Raw genomic sequence first — 12,975 nt, forward strand, 5'->3', positions numbered from 1 at the left:
GGGAAGTACTCAGAATAGGGTTCATGAACATAAGGTCGCTTTCATCGAAGGCGCTCTTGGTCCATGATTTAATTATTGATAAAAAGATCGACATACTGGGGCTTTCTGAAACCTGGTTAAAACCAGATGAGTTTCTAGCCTTAAACGAAGCTACTCCACCCCATTACGTCAGCACCCAAGTATCTAGAGAAGTTAAGAAAGGTGGTGGAGTAGCCCTGATATCTAATTCTAAGCTTAATTTAAAGCAGAAGAATAGATATATTTTCAGATCCTTTGAGGTGCTAGCGCTCTGCACCTCAGCTCCTCGAGAAGCAAAACGAGTTCCAGACTCTTTTGTTTTAGCTGTAGTATACCGTCCTCCAGGACCGTATTCAGTTTTTCTGGATGAGTTTTCTGACTTTGCAGCTGATTTGGCCACATATTCAGACAATATTTTGCTTATTGGGGATTTTAAAATTCACGTGAATAACCCGTCTGATGCCCTCACAAGGGCTTTTCTGTCCATTACAGATACGCTTGGCTTCAAACAGCTCGTCCAGCAACCAACCCACATCGGTGGAAACACGTTGGATCTCGTTCTGACCCGTGGTGTTGACATTTCGCAGCTAGTGGTCTCTTCCTACACCTCAGCTTTATCAGACCACTTTTTGCTCACTTTCCAGGTGGTGGTATCCTGCCCCTGCGACGATCAGCAAGCTACTTTCAGCTGTCGCCGCATCACACCTGCAACCATTACAGCTATGGAAGATAAGTTATCTGGTTCACTTGCACCTCTCTGTAACTATAGTGGTTCTGTGGAGTGCCTTACTGATGACCTCAACATTGCCTTGTCTGTTGCCATTGATTCAGTTGCTCCGTACGTAACTAAAAAACGAACATTGAAAAAACCAGCTCCTTGGTTTGATGCAGAAACTCGCATTTTGAAGCGAAATTGCAGGATCCTTGAACGCAAATGGCGCTCGACTAAACTTGAGGTCTTTCATCTTGCATGGCATAATAGTCTGATCACCTATAAGGGTGCGCTGACTATCGCCAGGAACGCCTACTTTTCTAGTATCATTAATTTGAATAGAAATAATCCTAAGTTTCTTTTTGACACGGTGAGGAGTCTCACTCAGAAACAGAATCAGACCGTAGGCTCCTCGATCTCGGCAGGTGAATTCATGGATTTCTTTGAGAATAAGATTCAATCAATTAGAGAGGAAATTGATGCTTACCGGGCGGCTAATCCTACACATCCTGTGGGGCAGGATGGGGTTCTGCCAAATAGGATGGTGAATTCTGACGCAACTCTTTTGGAGTTTAAGGCGATTTCCTTGGTGGAACTTGAAAGGGTGATAAAGGCCTCAAAGCCAACAACTTGTATGTTGGATCCGCTCCCTTCTAGGGTTCTTAAGGATCTTTTTCCAACGGTGGGGCCTGTTATCCTCTTGCTTATGAATCTTTCGTTTTCAACAGGAATTGTTCCTTCCAATTTCAAGGCTGCGGTGTTAAAACCGCTACTCAAAAAGCCTGGCCTAGATCCTGAATTAGTCAGGAACTATCGGCCTATATCGAATCTGCCCTTCTTGTCTAAGGTACAGGAAAGGATTGTAGCTAAGCAAATTGTTGACTATTTGACGAGGAATAATCTCTTCGAACCTTTCCAGTCGGGGTTCAGGAATTTCCACTCAACTGAAACTGCTATTACAAGAGTTGTAAATGACATCCTTCTTGCTTTGGATAAAAATACAAGCACAATGCTTGTGATGTTGGATCTGAGCGCTGCGTTTGATACGATTGACCATAGCACTCTTCTCCACCGTCTTGAACACTATGTTGGTTTCGGGGGTACGGCTCTTGGTTGGCTTGAATCGTACCTCACAGATAGAACCCAATTTGTGCTTCATGAGGGTGCAGAATCGAAGCATTGTAAATTGCACTTTGGCGTACCACAAGGGTCGGTTCTTGGTCCATTGCTTTTTGCAATTTATATGCTTCCCCTCGGTGACGTTATCTGCGGCTTCGGAATTAGTTTCCATTGCTATGCGGATGACACCCAGCTCTACATTCCTGTAGATTCCGGGGATTCTGCCCAGATTCAAAAGGTTGAGTCCTGTTTGGCTGCTGTGAAGGGCTGGATGTCACAAAACTTCCTACAGCTTAATTCTGGGAAGACAGAGCTGATGATTATCGGCTCGAAGCGGGACCGGGAAAAGTTTGAGGATGTCTCTCTGTGGTTGGATGGCTTCGCCATCCCACAGAGTGCATCCGTCAGAAATCTTGGTGTCTTGTTTGACCCTCAACTATGCTTTGATCAGCATATAAGAAGTATAACTAGAATTGCCTTTTTCCATTTGAGAAACATTGCAAGAATCAGATCAATGTTATCTGTAGTGGATGCAGAGACACTGATTCATGCGTTTGTCTCGTCAAGACTGGACTATTGCAATGCATTGTTCTCGGGATTACCGAACTCTACTATAAAGAGTCTACAGCTGGTACACAATGCGGCAGCTAGATTGCTGACCAGAACGAGAAAGTTTGATCATATTACACCTATTCTCGCCTCTTTACATTGGCTACCAATAACTTTCAGATCAGACTTTAAGGTGCTATTGCTGACCTATAAAGCCTTGCATGGACTATCTCCATTGTACCTGAAGGACCTGATCATTCCTTATAGTCCTTCTCGGTCTCTCCGGTCTTCGGGAGCCGGCCTTCTTTCATTGCCGAAGGTTAAAGGTCCCATGACATGAAAATCTCAATTTATGAGGTTTTCTAACATAAATATGAGTTCCCCTAGCCTGCCTATGGTCCCCCAGTGGCTAAAACTTGCGTTTGGAGTAAAACGAGCACTAGCTGTTCTGCTCGCCTTTGAAAAAACGGAGGCTCAAGCGCGCTGATTTGGAAATCTGTGCTCATGACGTCATGAGGAATCTCAGCTCCTCCCCTTACTCTGCCTGGCCCGCCCAGAGACGTTGGCCCGCCAAAGAGACAATGAGCTAGAGACCATATCATCGCCACGCTGTCTTTGCCTGGAGTGTAGAGATATCATGGCTCCCAAACAATTGAATGGCAGGTGCTCAGTGTTCGGATGTCAAAGTGACAAACTAAGTAGGCCTACATTTGCAGCTCCTTCATCCGAGTCTCTGAGGAACCAGTGGGTTCATTTTGTTTTCGCTGGAAATGCGCCGATACGAATTCCGAAATGTGTGTTTGTGTGCGCCAAACATTTCACCGACGACTGCTTCATCAACTTGGGACAATACAAAGCTGGATTTGCTGAACTTCTGAAAATGAAGCCTGGATCAGTACCAACTCTCCTTGCCTCAGTTACAAACCGCGGACAAGTAAGTACACTAACGCTGTATCATGTTCTGGCTTTACTGTGTATGATTACCTTGCTTGTTCACTTAGAATGTGGCTTTAGCTAATGCTCACTTTACTACAAACTAATACAGCTGTCTTTTAACAGCTAAGTGACGCAGTAGTTCTAGCGTGAGACACAGGGCCTGATTCCCAAGTTAGCCTTGGTGTTCTATATCATTGGAGACAGTTTTCAACACATTTCATTCAGTCCTTCTAGTTCGCTCGTGCTAGGCTACCGCACGGCAACAGGCATAAATGAATAAAGTTAGAAATAAAAGTAACCTTCCATCGCATGAATCATCGCATTTTGAGGGACTATTTCCTCGGCAATGGAGCTGGTAACTTAGGTATCAGCAATGCAATGCAATGTTGGTATTTTCATAAATGCATAGGCCCACTCATGTTCTCCCCTTCACGCCAGTTTCAAATCAATGGGTTGTTAGCAGGTTAATAAATCGAGTACTAATTGGATCTTGTTTCCTCTACACAGGCCAGCACATCGACTGTTTACATTCAGCTGCCTCTCTCAAGGGATGTTGCATGCCAGACGGACCATTTGAAAACGCGTACTGAAGGCACACAGCTATCCTTGAGGACTTTGCACACCCACATTAAAAGTGAAGGTATCTACTTTCCACCTTGAGTACATTTACTTTTGATGTAGTTACTAGTGTTCTTTATTCTGGCATTTCTCTTTGCTTGCATTATGTGTTTTTTCATTAGACTTGCCTTAGTAAAATTCATTGTTTGCACAGGTGTCCAGGCAACTGTGTTCTGCAAGGATTTCGGTGTTGGCACATCGAATGCAGACCCTTTGTGCCTGTCATCGACACCAATAAGAAGACCATCCAAAAGACCTCGGGTAGACCTTGAGGAAGAGCTGGAGGACAATCCATTGGAGGTCAGCTCTTTATTGGAAGCTTCTAATGGACCGGATTCCACTTATGATCCTTCTGACTCCATCACAGCATTGTTAGACTCTACACTAAAGTCGTAAGTTACTGAGTGTGAAGATATATGTGTGGCTCTTGAGAACTTTCATAATTTCTATAAATTGTATGGCATTCTAAACATAAAGTATTAATCTCGGTGAGGCTGTTGTTGTTTATAGCATTACCTTCAGGATTATGTGCATGCAAATAATTAAACTAGCTGAAAACAGGGTGATGGTTTAAAGTACAGTCCAGGTGAAAGCTCAATCAGTTTAACACAAAGCGTTTCCCTTTGTTTGTGGTTTGATATAGAGAAGATTCATCCACTGCAACACCCAACGGCAAGAAATACATGGTGTACGAGAGCTGCATCATGGAATTGTTTAATGCATGTCCAGTATGCACGAGGGCATGTGAAGTTACAACCCAAAGGCTGGGGACATTCCTGTCTGTGAAGCAGCAGTGCCCCCATTGCACATTCGGAAGACGCTGGAATAGCCAGCCTATCCTTGGGAGCACGCCAGCTGGAAATCTGCACCTTTCTGCCGCTGTGTACCTGAGTGGTGCATCTTTCCTAAAAATCGAAAAGGTAAATGATGTGGAACTGTAAATGTGTGACTGTGAATTGCTTCAATATAGATCTAATTACATGTATTATTTATCCCCCCACACCAAAAGGTCTTCAAGGCAATGAAGCTACAGTTGTTTCGGTATGAAACATTTAGCCGCCATGCCAAAAGTTTCATTGAACCAGCAGTTATTCACCAGTGGAAAGTCCTAAATGATTTGAATCTGCAGCGGCTAAGTCAAGAGGAAATGGTGATACTTGGTGGTGACATGAGAGCTGACTCTCCAGGTATTGATACCTAACTGAAATAGTGCATTTTATACAAGTGTTCAATATGGTTTGAAGTTAAAAGAAGTGACCTAAATAAAGTCAGACATAATACCAAAGTATTGGAGGGTGATTACTACACTCATTTCCCTATTTGAACCAAAATAGGTCACTCTGCAAAGTATGGGAGTTACACAATGATGGATCTCCATACTAACACCATTGTGGACATTCAGTTGGTCCAGGTGAGTTGTCAAAATGGATATTGTAAAGGGGTTATTGGTTGTAATTTCAAAGTCTAACATGCATATTCTATTAATATATATTTTTTCTGTGTTAACAGAGCAACGAAGTTGGTGGTAGCACCCATATGGAGAAGGAGGGACTGAAGAGGAGTCTAGCCTTACTGGAGTCGCGTGGCGTCCACCTTGACTGCATTGTCACTGATCGTCATCCTCAAGTACAGAAGTTCCTCAGGGAGAGAAACATAACCCATTACCATGATGTCTGGCACTTTGCAAAAGGTATGTTTCTCCAGCCTTTTCCTTTCTTTGATTTGTTAGTGATATCCTTTTGGTGAGAAGGACCTGATGTTTTGAAGCTTGCGCAAAGCTCCCATTTGGTGGTCCTTCATTTTAAAATTGTAACACTGAGTAAATGGTAAGAAATGCTTTGAAATTATCAAATGCTACAATCGAGTAATCACTCAGTTTATGAGTATCTCAACTAAGTGGAAAGTACTTTGCTCTCATTGTAGGTATTTCAAAGAAGCTGTTGGCAATCAGTAAGCAGAAAGACGGTGAGAAACTCAAGAAGTGGATGAAGAGCATCAACAACCACATATACTGGACTGCAGCAGGCTCAACCTCCGGGCCAGAGAGAATCGCAAAGTGGACCTCGATCCTGAACCATGTTCGAGAAGTCCATGTACATGAAGATCCTCTTTACCCCAAGTGCGAGCATGCGATCCGCCAGACAAGTGACCGGAGTAAATGGCTTCAAGCAGGTATTTCACCAATATACAGGCTAAATGTCAAAACAGTGAACATACAACTACAGTTATTTAGTGGCTTTCAGAAATTTACCAGAGGGCATGGTTGTAGTATTCTTTACTGTATGGGTAATGGTTTCTAATATCATATTTTCTTATTGTCTGCAGCAACTCCAACTTTCTCCAAGTTGGAGAAGTTGCTGACCAATAAAAGGGCGCTGAAGGATGTTGCAAAACTGAGCCCCCACCACCAAACTTCATCTTTGGAGGCTTTCCATGCGGTTATTCTTCGTTTTGCCCCCAAAAATGTTGTCTTTCCCTTTATTGGAATGCTGTGCAGCTTAAAGAAAGTTTGTTTACTAAATACTTTTTGGAATTGTAGCCTAAAATATCTGTCAATATTAACATGTTTTGTCTTGTACTTCCAGACTCTACCTGGCTGCTATGCATTCAAATCACAATGTGGACCGACCACAGGCCGAAACAAAGGAAGGAGTACCGATTTATAAAATGTCCTTTGCAAAGGCTAGGAAGGGAGAGTGCAGAGCTAAACCACAAAAAACACAGCAGACCTTTGGTAAGGGTTCAAATAAATTCAAACGACACACATTTTGGATTTCTAAAATGTTTTTCTCTTGATGAAAAATCAAATAAATACAAAAACACAGTAACACAAGACCCAACCAATTTGTAAAGAAAACATGTTTTACGATACAGGTTACGTTCATGAAATCATGGATGTAATTTTTGAGGAAGTCTTTCCCAACCCTACGCCATACACCGAGGCCCTGTTGGAGATCCCTGTTCCAGAGCCCCTAACGGCGCAGTATGAGAAGCCTGACAAGGAGGCGGTCATCAGCAGCCTTGTGTCAAGGTTCAAACGGGGGGATGTTTAAAACCAACATAGTGGCCTTCCTCAGCAGGAAACTCGGAGCGGATACGCAGGACCACACAAGCTGGAATGACAACCCGGATACGGCGTCCCAGGTGGCCCCAGCACCAGCTCACAAAGGAACGATAGGAGAGATACCTGTAGCGACTGAACAATTGATTCAGAGAATAAGTCTTGCAGATTTATCATTGCTTTGTTATGAAAATAAATATTACTATGCTCCTATGGCTGGTTTGTTCTGTAACTATTTAAGTAGTTTTTTTTAGCTCGGATATAAATACATCTTCACAAAATTAGGCACAAGATTGAGAACAACTTCATTTATTTTATTAAATTCTGTAACAATGCATAACTTACTTGTGTATTCTTCTCAGATTTAGAGGACCATAGTCGGCTCTATATATTTGGCTGGCATTCTGAATAGAGTAAACATTTAGGCAGACCGGCTCCAATCCAGGATGGTCAACCATACACCTTGGATGTAGTTCGACCTCCCGTAGTCTTCTAGTAACCTAATTAGAATTTGAAAGGGTAAGTTTTATTTTTATGCATTATGTATCAAATGAAGAGACAAAGTAGTTTCCAATTTAGTGGAGAGTGCCACCTGCGGTATCTCCATGCAGCAAATATTCTCCTCTTCTGTGGGCATGGTCGCACATTTTCCACAACGGCACCTATCCATAAAATATAGGTAGATGTAATAATGGCAGAGGTCTGACTATAGTGGCTCTGGTTAGTGTCTATAGCTATACATATGACAGTGGACAAGCTGATGTGAGACGTAAATCTTCACGAGTAAATCATGGGTTATGTGTAACATGACTTCAATATAGGTTGAAATTAACCCATTAAATGAGCCAGTGACTTCTCTAAACTACAAAGATGACTGATATAGATACTACTATAACGTTGTAACGATAGCAAATCAGCAACTTTGAAAGTCAACAACGTAGGCTAGCGTTAGCACATGATAATAACTAACCGCATACATAAACAAACCAACTAAAGTACCGTATCCAGACACAATATTTTCAATTACCATTCAGAGACGTCCTGCTGTAGCCGCTGAGAACCAACTTCTTCAGGTGATTCGTAATCCGGATCCGATTCTGGGTCAAACTGAAAGGCTTGAACGACTGGGTTTCTACGAGCCATTGCGATGTAAACAGAGCGCACGTGGCTGCAAGCTGCTCAGGGCCACACCCCCACCCTGCTCAGGGCCACACCCCCACCCTCCTCCTTGACACGCCCACCGAAACAGCGCATTTGGGGGAAGCTCAATGTGCGACTGGCTCGGAGTGGCTGTAACTCTGCACCACGGCTGAATTTCGGGAACGTCTTTGAATACTGTGTTAGTTGCCCACTAATACCTACATTAAAGAATACATAAAATAGCATGTCATGGGACCTTTAAAAAGAAATCGGCTGGACAGAGAGCGTTTGCCTATCGAGCCCCCTTTTTATGGAATAGGCTGCCATCAGCGATCAGGGAAGCTGACTCTGTGGAGCTATTCAAAGGGAAGCTCAAAACGCACCTCTACAATCTTGCATTTGGAGTGTGAAAACAACAGATGCGTAGTGAAGACTACTCTGTTTGCTTGTGCTTTTCTTATTACATTATACATTCCCACTATGTACTTTTCCGTTCTAATTCACTTTTCTGTCAGTTGTAGCGTGCTGCGGGTGCTGGACTGGATGCCTGGACTCTCCTCATGGATAACCGGCCAGAACCCCATCACCATTTTAATATGATGTACATGTATTTACCTGTATGCCAATTGTGGCACCCATTGCACTCCTGAACATCCCTGGAAGAAGGGATCCCCTACACTGCGTGTCTTCTCAAGATTTCTTCCTTGCTGATTCAAGGGAGTTTTTTTCTTGCCCGTGTGGGGGCATGGGTAAAGGGGGGTGTCACAAATATTTGGCCTGTTAAAGCCCTTTGAGACTGTAATGGTGATTAAGGGCTATATAAATAAAATTGAATTGAATTGAATTGAAAACAAGATTGAAGACTTTTATGTTTGCTTTAGCTTTCTGCTAAATCTTAAATACTTTACCTTTATTTTACTAAAATGCCTTTTTAACTTTCCCTTTATTTTCTATTTTTACCAGAAAAATACATGACATTTGCTGAGTAATGAAGTTGTGTCATTAAGAGCTTGACGAAGTGAAAACCTGTATTAGTGATTAAGCGCTTAATCACTGAATATACGCCATATGAAACTCTTTTGAATTTGTTTGTTGTTGGTTGTTTGCCTTTGGTTCTGGGCTAGAGTCCTAGAATAATCACTGAATATTTGTTTGTTGTTTGTTGTTTGCCTTTGGTTCTGGGCTAGAGTCCTAGAATATTGTAATAGATTGTCCTTTAGGTCGGGTTGTAGTCCCACCTTGGGTTCAATTTAATTTTCTCACTTTCTTAAATACATTGCACTTTCAATTTTACTTACTAAAAAGCCTTTTTAACTTTCTATTTTACTAATTTCTTTGCATATGTTTTCTTTTACTTATCTATTATTTTATTTTATTGTATAACAATGTTTCTATGTGAAGCACTTTGAGTCTGCCTTGTGTATGAAAAGTGCTATATAAATAAAGTTGCCTTGCCTTGCCTTGCCTTTTGTCAATTTGTTTCTGTTAGGTTAAGTTGGGTTAACGGGTTTGGGGTCTTTATTGTTTGTGTGTTGTTTATTGTGCGTAGTGTTGCCGCCACCGTTACCGAGACTTGCATGTCCGTTGGTTGGGTGTGCGGTGCGCTGTGTGTTGCGGGTGTGTGTTAATTAAAGGCAGCTCTCGGGATTGGCGGTGTATGAGGCACGAGAGTTGCGTCACCGTTTAACCTGGGCTCCCGTCTCGTGCAGAACAAGTTTGACCATAATGTCAAACTTGTTCTGCACTTTGGTTTGCTGCATTTAGACAGCGATTCTCTGCTGCTGAACTAGCTACATGTTGCTTGTTCTATTGCTGTCTGGCATTCAGAAATTTATAATGGAAGTTTCAAATTATTAATTTTAATCAAGTGAATTTAAAACTCGTTTTGCATTCTCTGAAATGTTTTTTTTTTTAAATAATATTAACCTTAATTTGAAATATTAAGTTAACACCCCTGACTTATTTTTTTGAGTTTGTAAAATATAAAAATCTTAGTTGGTATAACTCTAACTTTCAAGTTTGTCTAAAGAAGAAAATGACCTTTTTGATGGGCTCAAAACTCAAAAATTTATTGCAGTAAGTTGCCTTGCAATTTTGAGTTTGCTCAACTTTTTATTTTTTACAGTGCAGACTGCTGCCACTCTGTTCCTCTGGAGCAGAAGACTTCATGTAATCACTGTAGCAAGTGTTGATTATGTCGTGGCTAAAACCCACAGTTTAATACTCAAAAATACGAGAGGAAGAGAAGGACTAGGGTTAAATGTTCAAGGCTTTATTGTAACTGCACAGAGTAAAAACAGAACCTGAGCTGGTTTGCAAAGGACTCCCGAGCGCGGCCGGAGCTCCGAGAGATAACCTCTAAGGGGCCGTGTCCACCAAAAGCCTTTTTAAAAGACGGAGCGCTCCGTGCACTGCTTTCAACGCGTTTGTGCGCGCCGCTCAAAAAAAAGGCGCACGGAGCGTTTTTCGTTTACGTCATTAATACGCATCATCGCTTGTATCCATAGATATACAGCTTCTATCTGTTGGCTCCATCATCTGGCATCTGACACCTGAACGCCCTTTCTGGTTGCTCCTACAATTTTATTAGAAAATGTATGCAAGATTTAGCGCTTCTTGCCGTGGCAGCGGAGGTTGCGAACGATCCCTCTGCGCCTGTCGTGGTTGCCCGGAGGAGAGTGTGGGTCCACAGCATTAATCGTGGCAGGAGGCAGTACGGGGAATACCACCTTTAAAGTGAGGTCGTACAGGACTGGACGCTCACTCACAGCTGTTATTAAACTTTCGTCCGACATGTTTCAGTTTGTTTTCAGTTTGTGTTCTGTTGATACTTTTAGCCTTGCCTCCTCCTCGATTTTGATTGGTCGTTCGAAAAAAGCGCCGATGACGTGGAGCGCTTTTCTTCAAAAGTTCAACTGTTTTCAACTGGGGCGCGCGTCTAAAAGCGCGAGGCGCGCGGAGCGTTTACCCGCCCCGGGCAGCTTTTTAAAAGGCGCACTGCTTGCGCGTCCTGCCATAGAGAATGCATTGCAGACAGGCGCTCCGCCTTTTAAAAAGGCTTTTGGTGGACACGGCCCCTAAGTGTGTGACCATCCTGGCTTATCACAGTGCTCTAAACTACGGGCCCTCCCCGTTCCTCTTTAACATTTATCTTCCCGCCCCCAGCACACACAGTACATTCTATACAGTAATTCAGCATGAATTCCTTACAAAAGGTTTACATAATTAAACATTGTATTACATGAAGTTACAGATTACATATTACAGTTATATGAACTGAGGTCTTTGATCCATTCATCGCCTTGTTTATTAACCTGATCTAAAACCGCCATGACTTACTACACGTGTTTCAACCCAGTCTCACGGAAATACATAACAGGGTTAGGACACATAATTTCAATTTTTTCGTGCCAAAAGCAAAAATTTCTAATAATATGACAGCTTTTGGCCACCCGTTTCTGCTTTCACCTTTGATTCTGAGAAATTGTGACAATTCACAGATATATTTAATGCAGGTTCGCTGCTCTTGAAATTACGTGCTCCAGATCACGAGGGGTGTGACGAGATCTCGTGCCACGAGATCTCGCGAGATTAAACTCGACGATATTACCCGTCGCGTTAAAAATCTGTCTCGCGAGATTTCTGAGCTATCCAAACTTCTATTTGTGGCCTGTAGGGGCAGTAATGCGCCTTTGATACGTCTAGCCTGCCAGAACCTTACGAAGGAGAAGGAAAAGAAGAAGAGGAGGAGAAGGAGGGGAAGCAGGGGAAGCAGCCATAGGCAGCCAGAATGACGTCGGAAAATACCCGTATTACCGTCGAAGATGCCCCCGCCACTTTTAAATGAATTGTTTGGCAGCATTTTGGGTACCCGGCGGAAATTATGAATGGCAGTAGAGTGACTGATAAGACACGGACAATACCAAGTTGTCAGTGACATACTTGGTCAGACTCTGTTTGCACTATTTGCACTCTGTATTAATGGAGTAGAACTTTGATTTGGTTTTGCACATAATATTGTTTGCGCTTGAAAAAAAAGATAATTATTTAATTTAATTTATTTTACTTCAACTTTTATAAATTTTAGTTTTAGTTTCAATTTCATGAATGTTAAGAGTTATAATAAAACATTTCAAAATGCATGTACAACTCGGTTAAATAAAAGTCTGTTGCTCCAGTCATATATTTTGTCATTGTAGTTTTTTTAAAATCTCGTCTCGTCTCGATCTCGTGAACCGAATATCGTGTCTCGTCTCGTCTCGTGAGCTGAGTGTATCGTCACACCCGAATAGATTAAATTACGTGACGTGACACTGTCACGTATTTCCTTGAGACTGACCAATATTAATTTAAACATTCAAACATGCATTGTGATAGTAAAGAATACCACTTTATTTGTCTTTGGCATTTACAGTCATAATCATGAAGCTGGTAGTGTCTGACTTTAATAGGAGTATGCACTAGTTAACTTAAACTTCTGAATGGAATCAACCAGCCTACAGAATAAGCATTCCGAAACCACTCTGGCGAGCTATGGCTCAGGCAACTCACCCAAAGACATATGAGTGGCAAGTGTTGCCTTTCGGCACAACTTGTAGCCCTTGTGGCGCCATTTAAGCACCCTGAGAGCAACCATGAAGTGTTGGACTCGGTGCTCAGAGCTTTCTATGTAGATAATTGCCTGCAAAGCTTCGAAACATCAGCCACAGCCAAAGCCCTGTTGGACAAACTTCGTGCTATGTGACTTGGCTCAAACTAATTGCTGGACGACCGGGCCGCTCTTCCTGCAGAAGCCTGAGACTTGCTGGCCTGTTGCCCCTGA

General features: G+C 42.4%; 1 protein-coding gene across 1 annotated transcript; it reads left to right on the top strand.

Moving 5' to 3' along the window:
• Positions 1-3,832: 3,832 nt before the first annotated feature.
• On the top strand, positions 3,833-7,226 carry LOC115558207 (uncharacterized; the record flags this gene model as incomplete). The annotated part of the gene is made up of 9 exons (XM_030376100.1): positions 3,833-3,974; positions 4,107-4,344; positions 4,596-4,872; positions 4,962-5,139; positions 5,287-5,363; positions 5,462-5,642; positions 5,876-6,124; positions 6,278-6,686; positions 6,827-7,226. Coding segments are annotated over 8 exons (1,683 nt in total), but the record flags the coding sequence as incomplete, so codon positions are not given.
• Positions 7,227-12,975: the final 5,749 nt, after the last annotated feature.

Source organism: Gadus morhua, chromosome 14 (genome assembly GCF_902167405.1).
Source record: "Gadus morhua chromosome 14, gadMor3.0, whole genome shotgun sequence".
NCBI classification, from domain to species: Eukaryota; Metazoa; Chordata; class Actinopteri; order Gadiformes; family Gadidae; genus Gadus; species Gadus morhua.